Source organism: Manacus candei, unplaced genomic scaffold (genome assembly GCF_025592945.1).
Source record: "Manacus candei isolate 608988 ecotype Guabito, Panama unplaced genomic scaffold, ASM2559294v1 h1tg000025l, whole genome shotgun sequence".
NCBI classification, from domain to species: domain Eukaryota; kingdom Metazoa; phylum Chordata; class Aves; order Passeriformes; family Pipridae; genus Manacus; species Manacus candei.
The window spans coordinates 6,099,987-6,118,659 of NW_026138073.1; the positions used below are offsets into that span (position 1 = coordinate 6,099,987).

The window sequence follows — 18,673 nt, forward strand, 5'->3', positions numbered from 1 at the left end:
CATGATCATCCTCAGAGAGAAAGTGATGCAGGTCAGCAAAACGCTGCCTAAAGGATCTGTTTTCTCAGCTTCTCTTTAAACTGTGGAAAGCTTTAAATTACTCTGGGCTTAAAGAAGAGAATTGCAGCCCTGATCCCATGAGACTTTTGAATTATCTTAACATGACTGTGGCTTAGCAATAGCTTTTATTCGTGGAAGTGCCTGAAGGCATGTGACTTCAGGGGAATGGGGTGAGAAATGTGTATGGCTGCTGATTCCTCGGGGAGGGAACTCCCTTGTGCAAAGTGCTGCACGTGTGGAGGGCAGGACGAGCCCTGCACTGAACAGTTAGACACTATAAAAAGGTGTTAGGGTTTTGGGGGAGGTAATGCAGCCCACAAAGTAATGGTGAAGATGGGAGCTGCTTGCTGTGTCAGAAGGGCAGGGTTAGGGAGCAGGGAGAGAGCATAGGACTGAGTAGGAGGGAAAGGGAGCAGTCAGAAATGGGAGACTGGAAGGGAGGCAGAGGTCTGGAGTAGAGCCTGGAAGGCAGGCTCTGGAAAGTGTGAGGGAGAAGCTCTATTAAAAGCCCTATCTACCAATCTTGGTTGCTTTTCAATAACAGCTAAACCACAGACCACTGAAATAAACTTCATTTCACAAGGAGAACCACATCTGTATTGCCAGAGCATCTCCTTTCTGAGGGTTTTTTTAAGCACTTTACAAACATTCATGAAATAAGCATCATGCTGTGGCATGTCTTGAGAACAAGTCAGTGTTTTGCTGTGCATGCTGCGCTGGGCAAACCAAGGCACCCTCAGGGAAAGAGATTGCCCCAAATAATAGATGCATTGATAAGACCTGAAACCTCCCATGATGCTTCAAACATGGTGTCTGTGGTTCCTGAGCATTACATGAGGCTTAAAACTCTGTGTGTGTCTCTCTATGTGAATAATTAGTGTGATGTATTTTGAAAACATCTTGCTTTCCCCTGATTTTAAGAAAATGTCTGCAGACCAAAGGATTTAAACTTCATAGCTTATCTTGGATGCTCTGTTGTGCTTTACTGAGATTGTGATAAAGTAATAGCAGAACTTACCCTACACTTTTCCCTTTCCCTGGGTTTAGGCAGTTGTTTGTGTGGTTTATTTTGGTGGCCTTTTTGTGGTTTGAGCAGCTTTTCTTTCCTTTAAAGCTTTAAGTCTGTGTGGGATGAAATTTAGTGTCTCAAAGTGGCACGAAACACTGTGATCCCACATGCTCTGAAATAAGTGGTGGGAGCTCAGGGGGTGTGCTGGGGTGGGATGTTACTTTCCTTCAGGACGCCTGTGCTTTTTCTCATCTCTTTTGGTGGCTTCCTCTAATGACAATCCCTGGGGTCCATCCATTCTTGTACCTTGTTTGGAAGGGTGGGATGGAGGGTGCTGCTTTGGGGGTAGGCCCTGTGGTCCTTTCTGAGGTTTCCTCAGGTCATATGGATCATGGGATCCACAAAAGTGATGGTTGCATGGCTCTGAGATTTTCCAGCCTCATTTGTAACAAAGAAGGTAGTAGCTGTGCTAAAATTCCTCTCCAAACAACTCACCTTTTATTTTCTAAAGTGCCTTTTACTGAAAGCTCTGGAGAGCTGTGCTATTTTTGAGCAGGCTCCATTTCAGCTTGACACCAGCCTGGCAACTGGACTGTAAATATTTTATATGTGTGGCCCCCCCTCCTCCTCTGCCTCAGCATCCAGAGGCAGCGGGTTTGTGTCATCAAAGGCAAGGGCTGGGGAAGAGAAAGGAGACTGAAAGTTTAAATTCGTTGAGCCTGGCTGTTCTGGTTTGAGGTTTTTTTCCTTTTTTTTTTTTTTCTTTTTCATTCCTTTACATGGGAGAAGGGGAAGATGAGTGGGAAATCCCAGGCAAATACTGAACTTGGCCGTCTCCTCTATGTCAGCAACTGGTGTCTGTGAGCCAAGAGAGAAAACGAGGTGGGAGAACCACTTCTGACTGACTCCTGACATGACAGGAGGCTGATATATGAATATCACACTTATGTCAGAGGAGGCTTTGACCAGTTGTTAGACACTGGTTGGTGTTGGAGCTGCTTAACCAGACTTGACCCAGGCTAGCAGGGGGTGGGCCTAGTTATCCTCCTTCTCCCATGGCTTTTCAAAAGATGCTCAGTTAGATGTTAATGAAGACATGGCACAAATAAGCATTTTAATGCTCTGTCCAGCTTGCTCTGTAGCTTTGGAAGCTCTGGACCTTGCTGTAACATGAGCAAGAGTGATCTTTTAGTTGCAGAGTGGAGCTCCTTGCTGAACTGCAATGCATCTGGCTGGCTTTTTTTCCCTTACATTTTAAGGCATGGGCATAATGTCAGAGGCAGAGCTGAGGCTGAGGAAAGCTTTTATCCCAGCAGTGCCTGGAACTCCTCGTGAAATCAAATATCTTGCCTCCTCTTGGAGGAGCCAGAAGGGAAGCTCTGGGATGCGTGTACCGCTGCCCTCTCCCACCTGCCAAAAATAGTTTGAAGGGAAAGAAGAAGAAAAAAAAACCCCAGCAACATAATTTAGGATCGCCCCAACTCGTGCCCGTGGCTTAGCACACCTGGGCTGTGCAGCTACAGGGTGCTCTGCTTCTTGCACTCAGACTGTGATCTTTCCAAGATTCTCTGAGGAAGGGGAGCAGTTTGAAGGCCACCAGTGGCTGATGGATGGGATCAGAGGTGGGTGGGGGTCCCGGGGAGCCCCTGTGTGCCTCCCACCTCGGCCTGGCTGGGGCTTGGCTTTAATGACTTCAGCATGTGGTGGTGAGGGGGGAGCAGGCAACGTGGCTGAGAAATTAGGTAATTTTCAAGCAGCCAGACAAGCGACTGTTACAGTAATTAATTGACTAATTCACCATACAAACAAGGGCTCTTTAAACCAAGGAAGAGCCGGTCACATGGCAAGGATCTGTTTTCAGTCAGAAAAACACTTCAAACATTAGGCCATTGAAGGGGACGTTTTTTGTGCTGGCGTTTGCAGGAGTGGGAGGTCTGTGATCCCCCTGGGGGGCTGCACTGTGCTCCCCAGCTGGATGCAGCAGGTCCCCTGTTTTTGGTGGCATTACTGTGGCCAGCACCACTGTTTTGTATGTGTGCTGCTGGCTTTGTGGGGTAATCCCTGTGGGATTTCCAGAGGTTTTCCTGGTGTGGAGAGCATGCCTGAGGCTGGCACTCTCTTGTGCTCCCAGGCCCTGACCTGGCATGGAGGGACAAGTGAGGTTTGCTGCTTGGGGAGGGGATTAAATCCATGTCCTGAGGCAGTGGGACCCATGGCTGTAGGTGCCAACAGTCCCTTGTCTCAGGCTTACTTCTGTCATGACTGGAAACTTGGGCAGATAGAGGGCTGTGGCACAGTGCCTTCCTCAGTGGCCCTTTAAGGGAGTGGGTGGAAGGGGGGGGGAAAAGCCTTGATCTTATAAAGACACTACTGTGGGACCGGTGGTGGTGGCTCTCATGCATTAAAGAATAAGGTGGGGCCATCAGAGCCCCAGACAAATGTCATTTCTGCCCAAATGTCAGTGTTCCTGGAGACGTGGGGGGCTGGATAAGGGAGTGCCATGGCCCCCCCTGCTCCCATAGGCCTGGTCACAGGCTGCTTGCTTTAGCCATTCATTTCTGTTTGTTGCAGGCGCCTGGACAACAACGAGCTGACCACCATTCCCTCCCTGGGATCTGCTGCTTCCAGCGTCCGCTCCCTCCACCTGTAAGTCACTGCAGCCTCCTCCAGCTTTGGGCTCTCTCTGGGTGGGTTTAGCTGCCTCTGAGGGTTTCCTGTGTGTCATCCTCATTGCTGCTGAGTCTAGATTTCATTAATGGGCTGTTGGCACCTTAATTAAGAAATCTCACCTGGAGTAGCGCGATTAGCATGAGGTTGGGCCCAGCTAATGTTGTTCATATGGTCAGTGGTAACTTATGTCAGTAAACTCCACATGTTGGTTGCATATTGAATAAAACTTTTATTTTCTTCATCTGCCTTTGGGTTTCAACCATTATGTCATACTTGTGCTATCAAAGGAGTGTATAATTTTACCTTTTCTTTGTTGTTCTTTTTTTCTCCCTGGTCCTGTTCTGATCATTTCTTCTTTTCTCTTAAAGCCAGAGACTGTTCACATCCTCATCTTTCAGGGAACTCATTCCAGACCTGTTTTTATGGTCTCTTTCAGCTCTTTTTTTTTTTCTTTTTTTAATTTTCTTTTGAGAGAACAGTGGTTGAAAAGCTAGGTTCCAGCAGAAGGTTTGAAGTTCCTCACTTTGGTGTAGATGACCACAGAAGTGTTAGACACCTGAGAGCCCTTGTGTATCTTCCACAAGGATCTTGGGTTGATGGTGCTGCTGAAGGGAATAAAAACATTATAATATCAAACTATTTAATACCTTAAGAGTGTGGATTTCTAAAATTATTTTTGCATGTGTGTGCTTGTAATGCACACCGAGAAGGAATTTTGCTGAGGTATGCATGATACCTCCCAAGTTCCTGGGAAGGGGAAGTGTTTATAGCTAATGGGGACTTCAGCAAAGTGCTAGAACTGTTTGAGTGATGGCTTCCAGCCTGCAGTGTACACCTGCAGGCAGGTATCCATATTTACCATGGATTTGCTACTTTTTGTAGTGGAAAATACCTGTCACCATACGACCAGGTGATTGGCTTCTCATGCTCAAAGGGCTCTGACTTACTCTGAGACAGCCTTGATCTGTTGACTAAAAGTACATTCCTGTCACTTAAATCAAGGACGAATTGAGTGAACTGGCACTCTTCCTGCTCTTCCATTAGGCAGTGTTAAAATATGCAAAACAGAACAACTCCCTCACTGCCTTAATTCAGTTTAAGGATCTTCGCTTCAAACTGGTGTCCATATCTCACTCCTGGCATGGAGTGAGTTTAGCTTTTGTTTGAGATACGGTGCCTTTGATGTGGTTCTTGGGAATATCATGTTCCTGCAGGGCTTACCAAGAGCCAAAGTGCTCCATCAGTGCTGGATCCAACAAGCATCTCTGTTGGATGCATCAATAACCACTTCACCTCCTGGGCGCAGGGGTGGGTTGTGTCTCCGCAGTTATCAGGCCTGTCAAATGTCACATGGAGTTGGTGGGAAACCATCTTGTTTGATTTCTGCCCCTTGCCACTGCCCCTCCCTGCTTCTGTGACCACATGTGCAGTCTGGGGGCTGCAGGGCAGGGTGGTGCCTCCCCTGACACGAGAAGGCATCTGCCTGCTACTTGATCTGAGCTCACCAGGCTGCTGCATTACCCTGTGTGTTGTACATCGGGATTCAAAAAAGAACTCCAGAAATCTGATTTATGGGTGGAAAGCTTGCATAGAATTTGCCATTCAGGATATAGTTTTAGACCCCCCCAAGATGGACTTTTCTTTCTCATGAAGTCTATAAGTGATCTGAGTCTCACAAGCCCCTGTTGTTATTTTTGCTATTAATTTAGCCCTTGGCAAGGGACCAAATTGCTGGAGCTTTGGGTTTTTTATTCTTAAAATGAAATGAGCAGTTTGGAAGGGAGGAATAATCACTGGTGGAAGGCAGTAGATTTACAGCTCCTCTGAAATTTCAGAGTGGTGCAGAGGGAAGGGGAAGGTACAAAGCCAAGTGATAAAAGGACAGTATTCTAAACAGACCTGCTTAGTATCACTTTCCAGAAATCTGCATTACTCTTCTCAGCTGCTACACATAAATAACTCTGATAGTGGTATTTGTAATGCTGCTGTCATACCTCTGCAAGAAGGATCTCTTTGTTTAGCTTGTTTCAGATAATGCCACTTTTTTCCCCCCTTGCATTTCCTTTTAATTTTTATCAGAGATAAAAATAACTTGAAAGATGTTTTAAAGTACCTGCTTCAATCGATGTTGCTGACTAACTCACATTGGAATGATTTGCTGAGGAAGTGAAGCTTTCTCCATCGTTGGGAGTCTTTAAATCAATTGGATAGCTTCCTAAAAGATGGTCCTTCAATTCAACTCCAGGTTAATGGGCTTGATTTGCAAATTGGTGGGTAAAGTTATTTAGCCTTGTGTGATGTAAGAAATCAGATTATATGGTCATACTGGTTTCTCCTGGCCTTCAAATGTGTGAAGTAATAATTGGGGAGGCTGCCAAACCAAACCCAGAGTGAAGACTCATAATGAAGACTTGTGTACTGAGAAATTGGTTTATGTTTGAGTGTATAGTGTTACAGTGTATTCTTACTGCTGAAGAAAAATAAATACATTTCCTTTTTTTTTCAGTGTTTAGAAATGTGTGAAGTGTGTTTACCTCACAAACCTCTGAAGTCAGTTTTGTATATTGCATGTGGTTAAGTATTTCCAAAGGGCTGTTAATGTATTATAAAAGCAAGGGTTGTATATTTGTCACTCAAAACAGTCCTTTTGAATGAGTTACTTCATCTCTTACTCTTCTTAAACAGGGGAAGAGACTTTTTCTTCTTTAGGATATGTGGGAAGGAAATCTGCCATACTGCCAAACTCACATTTTCCATAAAGATTTTCTTTAATGAGCTTTACTTTACATTCCCTGCTTTGGGGTTTTTCATACCTGTCTCCATCACCCAAAACTTGCTTGACCCCACGTGTGTGTAGACCCTGGGCCAGTTGAGTATTTATGTGAGAATCTGTTGCAGAGAGAATTCTCAAAGCTTTCTGCAAGTGTTTGGATGTTCTAGGCTGCAGATGGACACAGACATAACATATGTATCAAAAATGCTTTGCCCTAATACACTGCCATGAAGTTTAGTTCAGTTTAATTATTCCTCGAAGAGTCAGTTTGTTTGCCTTGCGCGTTGAAAATGCTGCCAAAGTCGTTCATCTCAACAAGAGCAAACATAAGGGACTTGATAAGGCTTTTAATAGAACAGAAGGGAAAAATAATCTATGTACGAGTTACCAAATAAAGACAGACATTAAATGCAAACATCTGTTAGTGCAAACAAAAGCCAGGAAATACAGCTGGGAGGGGGAGAGACTGAATCTGGATTCATTCCGAAATTACATCGGAATAGCTGAGAGGAGAACCTTGCCTGAAATTCCCACAGCATTTGTAATTTAACTGCAGTTCCTAGACTTGGACATTTGGGAGTTGATGGCAGGATGTTTTCACTGACATGCTCTTGGCTGAGGGTTTCCCATCTGAATGCAGCAAGAGTGTGTTAACTCTGTAGGCTCTCGAGGAGACTCTGTTACCTGATCTGGTGAGGAGGGGGGGAGGATGGAAGAAATTACCTATTTGCAGCAGAAATTAGTCTGTTTATCTCTAACTTCCTTGCTAACTTGGCCTGGAAGGACTCTTAGCCTTGCCTGCATGCCAGGTAAGAGGAGAACCTGAGCTGCAATCAACCCTGTTACTATGAATTTTCTACAAACCCCTGAGCTCAGCCCTTACTCTGGGCCTTTCTCTGTTGCTTTGTCTACCTGCATGTGGCTAAATGCATCCTGGAAGGTTTTGGGGATGTTTGCACAGGATGATGGAGGTGGATCCTTGTCCTCTGCCCTGGTTCCAAGGTGGCCAGCCTGGTTCAGGCAGCATCCTCTGACTCAGGCTCACCAGCACAGGCTGTCGGGCAGCTGTGGAGCTCAGCCTGCTAACCAGACCTCTGGAGCAAGCAAGGTAAACAGAGCACACTGTGCCACATCCTTAGCTGGCTAGGAATTAAGGAAGTTAACAGATTAAACACTTAAAAATAACTTTCTTTTGCTGGAAGTCTTTTAAGCCCCCAACCATTCAGGAACAAAGGGGATGGTGACCCACAACAGTCAACTGTGTGTTAGCAACACCCAAAGCTGTCTGAGATGCTTTGGCCCCATCATCTTGTTCTGAATAAGCACAGATAACAAGGAAGTCAGAGAAGGGATTTTTGGAGCAAAAGAGTGTGAAATAGGATTAGCTGATTCACAAGAAGTGAATCAGTGACACTGCAGTGTATTTACTGGGGAAAGCGAAATCAATAGGACTACTCTGCTGCCAAACTGAGCAGAAAAGTCTCTTGAAGAAAATCAATCTTCTTTACAGACTCATTAATGTAAAGATCAATTCACATTAAACTGTGATTAAACAGAGGGCTAATAGGGGAAAGGTAAGTGATCTACTGTGCCACAGGCAAAATATATCATGTAAAATTTGAAAACGAAATACATGGAGAATTGGAAGATGGGAGTGGCAGGGAACATACGAGGGCTTCTTGTAAGGACTAGTAAGCTCAGATGCTGATTGGGGCAGCATGGTCCTCATGGAAAGAAGGGTACTCTATGGTATTCCATCTGGATGTCAGGAGTAAGATAGGTCAAAGACTGCAGCCAGTAATTTCTGCATTGAAGTCATTGCCATTTGACTTGCATGGTTTCTTGGAGAGCTTTTCCTCCAACTGTTGGGGACTTTATTATAGTTCTGGTTAAATTAGTCACATAGTTAGTAACATGACCCTTGTTTCTTGTCTGACTTTGATTTTTCTTTGTATCTCATTAGACCTTTGTACTAGATGAGAGTTGACTGGTTTTTGCCCTAATATGGCAGAATCAGGATCATGCTATTGATCTTACTCCTGGAGCTGTTGCCTCATCCTTTCAAAGTATAAGGCTTGGAAAAGCAGCTGTTACTTCAATGCTGCTTGCACTATTTCACTCATGTTTGCAGAGACTCTTTCTGAAGACCTGTATAGTCCATTAGATTCTTTGAGCTGCTGTTTTCCTTCCACCCAAGACAGACATGTATTTCGGCGTGAGCTGAAACAATGCAAGCAGTCGTTGTGCTCTGCTGATACAGGTGGATCTTGATAAGACTTTCCTTCTGCAGGCTTTCTCAGGATCTGTTGATGTTGAGATGTGTGACTGCAGTTCATCTTTGCTTTTCAAGTTAAGATGATGAAGACTTGATTGAGCATCAGAACAGCAGCTCCAGTTCTGCCCATGGCAGCCTTTCCTGGTGATCTCTGTTAGAGGAAGGAGCTCAAAACTGCTGCATCTGTGCTGTTTATAGATCACAGCTGAAGCCTGAGCTGGTCTCTACACGATTTGTGAGCTCACTTTGTGTTCCTGGCTAGGCCAGAGTAAACACTTCTGTGTAGGTGCTGTTGATAGTTGGGAAGTTTGGCTTAAATGAGGAACGGAGGTTTGAGCTGATACCATAGTACAGACATAGCCTTGGAGACCATTTGTGGCCTGGGATCCTGCTGTGCTAATTGCTATACAAACACAACAACTGCCTTGACCCCCAAGAGATTTAATCTGCAAGTCATCTTTGCTGGAGTTAAAAAGGGATGATCTAACAATTAGAAATAAGGAGACTGCTCTGTTAATTCCATCTGGGTCGCAGCAAGAGGTTTTGTGCTCATAAGCACAAAATCCAGATGACTCAGACGCAGCCGTGTGCGGGGTCTGGTTGAAGTCAGCAGGCTCTGATTGTGTGCAGGACGTGCCTTGGGCAGCTCAGAAAACCACACTGCCTGATTACTGGCACAAAGAAAACTCTCTGGGAACTAATGAAAGTGATACATGCAGGTTGTAGATACATAAGTGGGAGCAGATTCACCCCCACCTCCTGTTTGCATTGCTTATGGGGTGTAATGTCTGCAGGGGCCAGTCCTCCAGTGTTTACTCAGGCAATTCCCCTTGGAGCTGGGAGAGAGGGTTGTTTTCTGAGGGTTTGGTCCACAGTACAGGCTACACTACTGAGCTTCTATTTTTGAATGTGAATGTACTGACATGGAAAGGGGAAATAGAGTAAATACTGGCAGTCAGGCTGTTCAGTGTGCAGCAAAGATAGTCTGAAACCCACCTCTCCTGGTTGTTTTGCTCAGAGTTTGTAATAAGGCTGTGGTGTGTAAAAGTCTGCAAATATTTGAGGCCAAAGACTGCAGGAGCCTTTCCCAGTGGAGGAAATTCTCATTAATCATGTGCTCCCAATCACCAGAAGAGATGCTGTTTTGACTTCTCTTTTGGGCTCTTGGAACTGTTCTAATCATTTGCATGTCCTCTTTGAGCCTTTAGATATAACATGAGCACATGGAAATGGAAAAGGATCTGAGGCTATTCCAGGGAAATGAGTAATCATTTCTTCTAGAAAAGCAACAGCAGTACAGCACTTAGTTGTCAGACTCAACAAAAGAGCATCAGAAAGTAATCTGGGCACATATAGAGGAGTGCAAAAATTGTCCAGCAGAAAAAGATAGTGGAAGTTGGTGGCAGCTCATGGAATAGCAGTTACCCCTTGAGGATAAGCATTTTGTGCAACTGTGGCAGCTTCTTCTGTGAGTAGAGAATTGCTTTGAGCTGGGTCAGGTCTGCTCTGATATCTGTGTGCTGCTTAGCACATGGCTGGACTCATATTTGTCTGGAGGAAGGAAAGGACACAAGTGGTCTTGTGGGACAGAGCACAAGGTTAGGAGTTGGAATACTAGAACAGGATCTTTTTGTGTGTGACCCACATATTCATTACACCCCAAGAACAAGTAGATTCCTTTTGGGTGGGTCTGCTTCCTCTGAGCTGAAGAGGATCTACCTCAGGGCAGATGTAACTCATGAATGTAAAGCATCTCCTGATGCGTTTTCCAGGGGCAGGTGCATATTATGTGCAATGAACAAGATGGTTATCAAGCCCAGATTAGTTGTTAGGGTCATTTGCAGCCATGATCTTTTGTTAAGGTCAGTATGAAAAATAGCCTCATATTTGAGCCTTAGAATAGGCCAAACTCTACTATTAATATCTGTGGTAGAGTGACTATCTCATTTAATGGCATATGGCAAATAAAGCACATGTCTACAAAAGCAATTCCTTTGTTAGTCTTCACAGACTGAGCAGATTTCAAATATAAATAACTTGCTGAGTTGAAAGTTTCTTTAGCATGTTGGAGTTTCCTGCCTAAAAACTGCTAGTAATGGATATTTAGTTTGCTCAGAGGTGAATAAAAGCAAAGCTGAAGCTACAAGAAAAGCAAGTTAACATAGAAGTTTTCTCTATGAAAGCTTGGGAGGTTCAGTTTTATAACTGAATTTAACTAAAGTAACTAAAATTGCACAAAATCAGGAAGCTATCAGTATGTTTTTATGCTTCCTTCCCCATTGAGATTGCCCAGGTAGAATGACAGCTGGCAGTGAGGACTGTCTTGGTTGTTAGACCAGTGGTGCTTGCTCAGAGCATCAAATAGATGCACAGTGAGAATAAAGAATAGGGTGGGGGTAAAATTGTGAATTTTATTTTTAAGTAGGGTGGCATAAAGCACTTTCAAAATACATCCATTTTGTTACCCTTCGAGCACCCTGGAAGGCTTGAGAATGGGCAGTGTAGTTTAGTTCCTTTGCATATAAGAAGGCTCAAACCGTTTAAGCAGAGGTGTTAAAGAATGAATTCTGCTCTTGTTTTACAAACTGGGCTTTGAACCACATCAGTTTTGCAATTTACTTTATCCTCTCTACTACTCTTAACACTTCCATCATGGCTTCCATGGCACCATTAGAAATAGTGTAGGGTAAAAAGCATTAATGTAAACAGTATTCACTAAAATGTGATCCTGCTGTGTGCAGGTTGGAAAAAATTAGCAGAAGAAGTCTATAGAAAGCTCATTTTTACATGAATAAAAGCTGGCTATGTGCTGGATTTCCTGTTATTTGTAACCCGTGTCAAATCCCCCAATTAATTGCAGAGGTGAACAATAGAGATCGTGTCAAAAGTTATTATCTTCCTGTTGCAAAACCAGCCCTGCTGGGGGTGTGCAGCGTGGAGAATGTGATTGCTGGTTAAGGTAGACAAGAGAGTGATCTGTCATACCTTTAATGAAGTGATCACTGAGGAGGCCACCCTCCCTTCACAGTGTGTGCATAACTCTTGCTTGTTAACAGGAATTCCACGTGAATATTGATTGGGAATAAGTGGTCGGGTGAGTACATGTTCTGCCTGTCAAACCATTTAATGTTCAATTGCACGTGGGGGAAAACAGCAAAGGCAGCTGGAAAATGAAACAGGAGCACAGGGTGAAAAGACAACTGTTAGTGGTGGGATATGAGCAGAGAAAAATGAATTGAGGAGAGGGGTAGAAAAAGAATCTATAAATGGCTCATTTTAGACTTAAAATACCATCTCCAGTCCATTATACTGCAGGTCACACACTGCATGGAAGCAGTTGCTGAACTGCAGTCAGGTCAAGGCATTGGACTTTCTGTAATCCTTGGTGCCTTGGAAAAGGAACACTTTTGGTGGTCTTACTGAAAACTTTTTTGCCCTCTGGATTGTTTTATTGAGAGAGCTGTCATCTTTTTCAAAATAAGAGGAACTGAAGAAGTAAGTGGTCTTATTAAAGAAGCTTGAAGAACTTATTGACTCAGTGGTGGTGAATGCTTACCACTGACTTTACAAGATCTCCTCCAGGAAAGCTTGAACAGACAGTGTTTTACACCAGCCTGGCTTAGCACAGTAGCAGTTCTACTCCAGAGCTCAAATTTTCAGTTCCCTGGATCTTTTGGCACCTCGTTCTGGAGTTTCTAAAGCACCCTTCCTACTTGACAGCCTTTATTAATAACAGGGTGTCTAGACTTGTTAAGAGCAGCTATTTTCTTCGCTAGCTTGACCATTGCTTTTCCACACAGGAGCTGCCTCTTCTTGCAGGCTGAGCAGTGTGAGCAGAGCTCGGTGGAGTCTGCCCAGAGGCAATCCCAGTTCCGGTGACCTTGCTGACAGGACAGATAAGGCCTTTCAACAGAGCACAAGTGTGTGTCATGTTGGAACAGACTAACCCGCCAGCCTATCTGCATCTCTCAAGTGTTAACAGGAGTTTGACTGGCCAGTCAAAAATGTGTTTCTTCAATTGCTGCCTTCTTCCAGGAGCAAGTCTTTTAGCAGCTTCTGCTGCAAGTTCAATGAGACTGATGGTCTGGAGAGTAGATATATTCAAATGTGTTGTCCTTTATTTACCTCCCTTAGCATCAGCACTCCTGTGTAGTTAAATCCATGTGGTTTTGTTGTGTTCCTGTCAAAGGTAGGAAAAGCCCCTGTGTCACATCACGACTCAGAGGCACAGACAGTGCCTGTCAAGAAGTCTGCTTGCAGTTGCAGTTTGGATTGATGTTGCAGCATTGTGGGCAGAGCCCATCACATTTGGGTTGCCCTTAAATTTCTTCTCTGCCTGTGTATTTTCCCCTCCTTGCTCCTGTGGAGAGACAAAAGCAAAACAAAACCACCCACAAAACGCATGCACTCGCTAGGCTGTGGTGGATTTTCTTTGATCGTTTATTACACAAAGAGAAACTAAAACCAGTATCAGGATTTAAGGATAAAAATGCCTCCATGCCTTGTGCTTTTGGACCTTCTTGATTGTCAAATGAAAATGCTGTCCTTGTTGATTAAAAGCACAAAACTCGCTTGCAATGAAAATGCAAGAAGGCTGCTGTTTCTGCCTGGGAGTGGGACAGGATTACTGCTCCACATCTGGGCTGGATCTGATTTTTAGTGTCTGTTCTTCCTTATCACAAACCTGCCTCACCTTTGAGGCCGTTGATAAGAGTGGGAGGGCTTGGGCTGCAGCCCTGACATGAGTGCTGTGCAAGTGTGGGGCTGTGGAGAGCAGGAACTCCTCAGAGCAGCAAACTGGTGGAGGTGCAGCTGGCCTCTTTCTTGGCTTCAAGGAGTGGCTTATGCATTTAATTTGTGATAGAAAATTGAGTTTGGCTGGCATGTATCAGCAGCAGAAGAAAGCCCTTAAGTTAAAAGTGCAAGAGGGAAAGCCAGTGGCAGTGTAAGAGAGTAGCAGACTGAAGATATAAACTGCAGAACATGGAAACATTGACCTGACTGTCATCTGCCAGCAACTGAATGACCCCTTTCAAATATTGATGCAGCCCTTCCTTCAAAGAGGCTCTGCTGAGCCCACGACCCCATTCAGGCAGCTGGTGCAGAGCCATGTGGTTTCCTGCATTCTTGTATGAAAACTGCTGTTTACCTTATATGACTCCCCTTTTTTTATTCCCATAGGACAATTCTTGTCCTTAGCAGAGTTCACCACTCAGAAGAGCCTCTCCTCTCCTTTGCAACCCTTCTCAGTGCTTGCTCCAGACTGAGGTCAGGGAATGTGAGAAGTGACAGGAGCCGTGGTGTGGACTGAGAGCTGGAGAAGGGGGTGAGGGACTAGCACATCTATGAGTGCTTGCAGACTGGCTGTTTCAAAACCAGCATTGATTGTGCTCAGTGGCTTAGAGCTCCTCTCCCTCCCTTGTGCCAGAGAAGTGGCCAAACTGCATTTCAGATTGGGCTAAAGATACCTGGCCCCAACCCTCACAGGTGCATCATCCACTGAGGGATGCACTCAGTGGCTTTGAAGACAATCACTGATGAGATGGTTTGAGGTAGAGCTGCACACAGGGCCATGAGGTTGTGCTCTGGTATTGAGTTCATAAAAGTTCAGGGAAGCTCCTTACAGGGAAGCTGTGCTAGACAATGAAAGATGCTTTGCACAGCCTGTCTAATGGATCTGTGCCCTTTGTGAATACATCATTTAAAAAGCTGCTGCAGAACACAGTCTTGATGAAACATCCAGTGTAACCAGAAGAGAGCTGGTCCTCTTAGAACCACCCAGCTGCTGATGGGGGTACTGTGCCTGTAACAGAGACTGTCTTGTCTTCAGGAATCTTAATTTGCTTTGATGTCATAGCAGGTTGTGTAATCTGCTGAAGAGATAAGACAGCTTCTGTTTTAAAGATGACTAACTTCTAATCCTGCCTGTCCCACACATTTTGCTCTCCTACTGGAATGAAATTCTGAAGGCTTTGGAACTTGTGTATTGCAAAAAATATCCAACATCGTTTGGTGGCAAGTCAAGATCCAGTGAGAGTAAATGGAGATCAAAGTGAGGGAGAGATGTTTTAAAAACTACATGGCTTACTTCAGTGGATCTAACACACAGCATAAGGTCATCTAAGAGTCAGATAGTTTTACATAAACAGTACTAGTGCAGAATTATTCAAAGAGAATACGTATCTCACTGGATGTGGTGGGTTTGGTTACATTAGGAGAAAGGCTTTCCTTCATGCTGTTCATACTGAACCCAACAAAACCCCTTACTGATCATCAGATCCAGGCCCTTGCTTATGTCCAGTTGGTATGAAAGTCTCTAAAGAGTACGCTTGATCTCCACCTCTTATCCATGTGGCTGCCTTATGAAAGAGCTGTGAGAGTGTGCCTGGCAGGAGGGTGACATCTGCCCATGGTTGGGTACCCAGGGCTCAGGGATGCTCCGAGGCCACACTTGAACTGCTCCGGGGTCAGCGGTTGCAGTCTGTCAATGTGAGAGGCAGATGAGCTTGGTCCTGTGAGTGACCACAGAAAAGCCTTTAATAGACAGTGAAAACAGAGCCCTTGGGTCACACTGGTCTCACATGAATAGTCCTGTTGACTGCAGTGGAACTATTTGCGTGAGTAATAGTTTGCTTGTGGGAATAGAGAGTTCATAGCACAGCCCTTTGCAGGTGGCCACTGCTCCCGGGCCCAAAGGGGTGAATTAACAAATCTCATCTCCCAGGCTGCTTTCTGCCTCCAAACATCCATGACCTGGAACAGAGATGTAGTCACTTCACTGTGAAAGGTTGCATTTTTTCCACCCCCTCCTCCTTCAAAAAAAACCAACAAAACTCACATTGTTTTTTGAACCCCCTGTCTTGTCCCAGCTGCATGGGGGTAGTTTGCTTTATGCTTCTCCATCCTCTAAACCACAAAACAGGGTGAGAACGTGACCTGATAAATAAAGCTCCCGACATATACTTGTTTTGAGGCTGATGTACAGCAGATGAAGAGATGTCTGCCCTAGTTTGATATAGTGGGAGTAGTTCCCTCAGCTTGTTCTTGCGTTACTATTATATATGATGTGAATTGGAAAACTGTAAAACAGTTATGGATTTTGTTCACTGTGTCTTGCAAGGGCCTTTTTTTGAAGGAATACTAGGGAGAGGGAAGATCCTGGCATACGGTCTCGGGCAGAGCATGTAAACCTTTAAGGGAAAGTTTGGATATCTGTAAAAAAATTGTGCAAGTGGGGATTTTTTTGTGGTTTGGGTTGGTGTTTTTTTTTTTTTTTTTTTTGTGGCTGACCCTAAAATGCAGTGGCTGCCTGGCCTGCCACTGCTCTGCTCTCGTTGTGCGTGCAGCCAGCACCTGAACAAACAGAGCTGTATCTGCCACAGCCTGGGAATCCGCCAGGATTCCTCAGGGAAGGAGTGATTCAGAGCATCTGAGAAAAGTGGGGGCTGCTGCCATGCATCCTTGCTTCCTGCCCAGACAATAACCCATGCAGCCTTACCCTGAAAGGACAGTGGTGCTGTTCCCATAATCAAATACAGCACATGTTGTGTTGGATAAAAATACAAATTCTTGTAATGGTCCAGAATCTTGTGCCTTGTGGATTATTGTGGAGAGGCTGATGTGACAGTGCAGAGTGTTAGACAGTGTCAGTGGGGCTTTCCGGAGCAGTTGGGAAGTGTGAGGGCTCATGCACTTTGGAAAGTTCAGATTTTCTGGGATGGTCTCTTGTGAAGAAATAGAGGATGATGTGCCACAGACTTCCAGCATGTCACCTGCATGTGTTTACTTCACCTTCTACTGCAGACAGAGCTTCACCACTGCAAGGTAGATATTTCACAAGTTACAGTACAGAAGAAAAAGCTTTCTGAAATAGAAGTCTTTGGAAGTAAAAAAAAATATCTATGAGTAGATGTTAAAATCACATAAGAAGCTCTGCATTGATAAAATGTTTGAACTTTGAGCCAAAGCTGATGTGCAGGTCCTGATGATGTTCTTCTCTTTCCTTCTTTCCATACATTAATAAAAACCACTTAGGAGATCTTCAGTTATTGACTGTAATAAGGTGACCAGGAAAAGTGGAAACATTGTGTTGTTGCTTTTGTAAACACAAATTCATCTTCCAGATTATCAGCTACCCTTCTTGCTTGACAGGAAAATTGCTCAGGCATTGCACTCTACTCTGAAACCATGATTTTATTTGTTATTTTGTGTAGCAAGTGATGGGCTAAAATCAGATGGCAGATCATCTCAGGTGAAAGTTTAGGAGCACATGTCTTCGATATTCTTCAGTGTTTCTAGGAGGATCAGTACTGGATCTCCATCTTCTCAGAGTTGAGGAGAAGGAAGGCAGGTAGTTCCAGGCATCGTTTAGTCACACTGTATGTGATCCCTCTCCTGTTACAATGCCTTTGATCTCCCTCTCTTTGCGTGGCCATTCTCTGAAGCCAAACCTTGCCTGTCCTTCAGTAGCAAACCCTGTTACTCTTTCTGGCTCCAGCATTTAGTTTCTTCAATACTTTCCCAGTATGGAAATATTAACCAAACCCTGAACTTTTAAAATTTCTCTCTTTCTAGCCTTGTGATCTCCCTCTTTTGCTGATTTTGAAAATGTGCTGCCATATTAATAGAACCCTCCCTGAGGTGCGGAGCCTCTCGTTTGAAGCTTGGTTTTATTTTTGATGCCTGTAACAGGTGCTGGTTTAATAGGTTTGCTGTATTACAGCTTTCCCTTTTTTCTGGTGAGCCCAGCCAGATCTGTAAGCTGACACTACATGAAGGCCAAGCATGTGACTTCTCCCTGCCTTTAGCCTCGCTTCGCACAGAACATTTGCGCTGCAGACTCCCAGCAGCTCAGGCAGCCTTAATTCAAGCTTTGTCTAAACCAGGAGGTTTTGTATTTAAATCAGTCCAAGCAAAGCCTCTCGTACATTCCCATCTGAGGGTCTGCTTGCTTTGATTTTCCGCTGTCAGCTTTCGAATGGGCAGCTGCTGGGGGGGTGAAAGTGGCTCAAACAACAAAGGAGCGTGTTTGCACTGCTCTCTGCATCGATTTCACACAAGGAGTTTGAAGCCACGGTCTAAATTAAACTGATTAGTGTTCTCCAAAGGACGGGCTTGCTGCAAAGACGAAGGTGAATTCTTCTCCTATTAGATCTAGTGGAAAATGTTTCACAGCCTGTTTATCAAATAAATATTCACAAAGACGCTTCGAATGAGGAAACCCACTGGGATTAAAGTGTAACTTTACCTCTAAAATACAAGCTGAGATTCCTGGAAGTGCTGCAAGCCTTTGACTTTGCGCCACCTGTTATTTTCCTGCCACCCCCTTCGGCTCCCTCCCGACTCAGAGCAAACCCAAACACGCTTTGGCTTCGCTGGAACGTTCTGCTTGTTTTTCTCAGCCCGGAGGAGCAGAGCGCGCGTTTGCTTCCTGATGTCCTTGTGGGCTTGGTTCAGCAGAGAGCTGGCTGAGGTTAATCCAGAACTCCTGTAATCCTGAGGAATCTCTTCAGGAGCAGTGCAAAGTGCAGGGGCTAAGAGGCTGCACTCCCTTGGGGTGCTGAGCCTGGGTGCAGGCAGGTTAAACTGAGGGGCTGGAGGGTGACTCCCCCCAACTCCCCTCTCTCCCTCTGCAGCTGGGGCTGACCTGAAGGTGAAGCAGTTCCTGAACAAGTGCCATATGTGCAGACCTCGGAGTTTGAAAGTAATCCATTGCTGACTCTGAGTTACCTTAGCTTGGCACAGAGATGTTACAGTTCAAGGCCTGTGTTAGCTGCAGATGAGGTGTCTGTGGGAATGACGTTGGATATGAACTGGGAAGTTCAGCTGTTTTTGCCAGATCCTCCCATATTCATAAACAAACCCAAATGGGCTCCTTAGTTCTTAT

The 18,673-nt window shown here is 44.8% G+C and overlaps 1 protein-coding gene across 1 annotated transcript in view; it reads left to right on the top strand.

The window, feature by feature from the left end:
* Positions 1-18,673, top strand: part of LRIG1 (leucine rich repeats and immunoglobulin like domains 1) — a 93,230-nt gene that overhangs the window by 38,752 nt on the left and 35,805 nt on the right. The window contains exon 3 of the mRNA XM_051788788.1: positions 3,641-3,715. Coding sequence (XP_051644748.1) covers positions 3,641-3,715 — 75 coding nt within the window. The remainder of the gene's footprint in view (positions 1-3,640; positions 3,716-18,673) is intronic.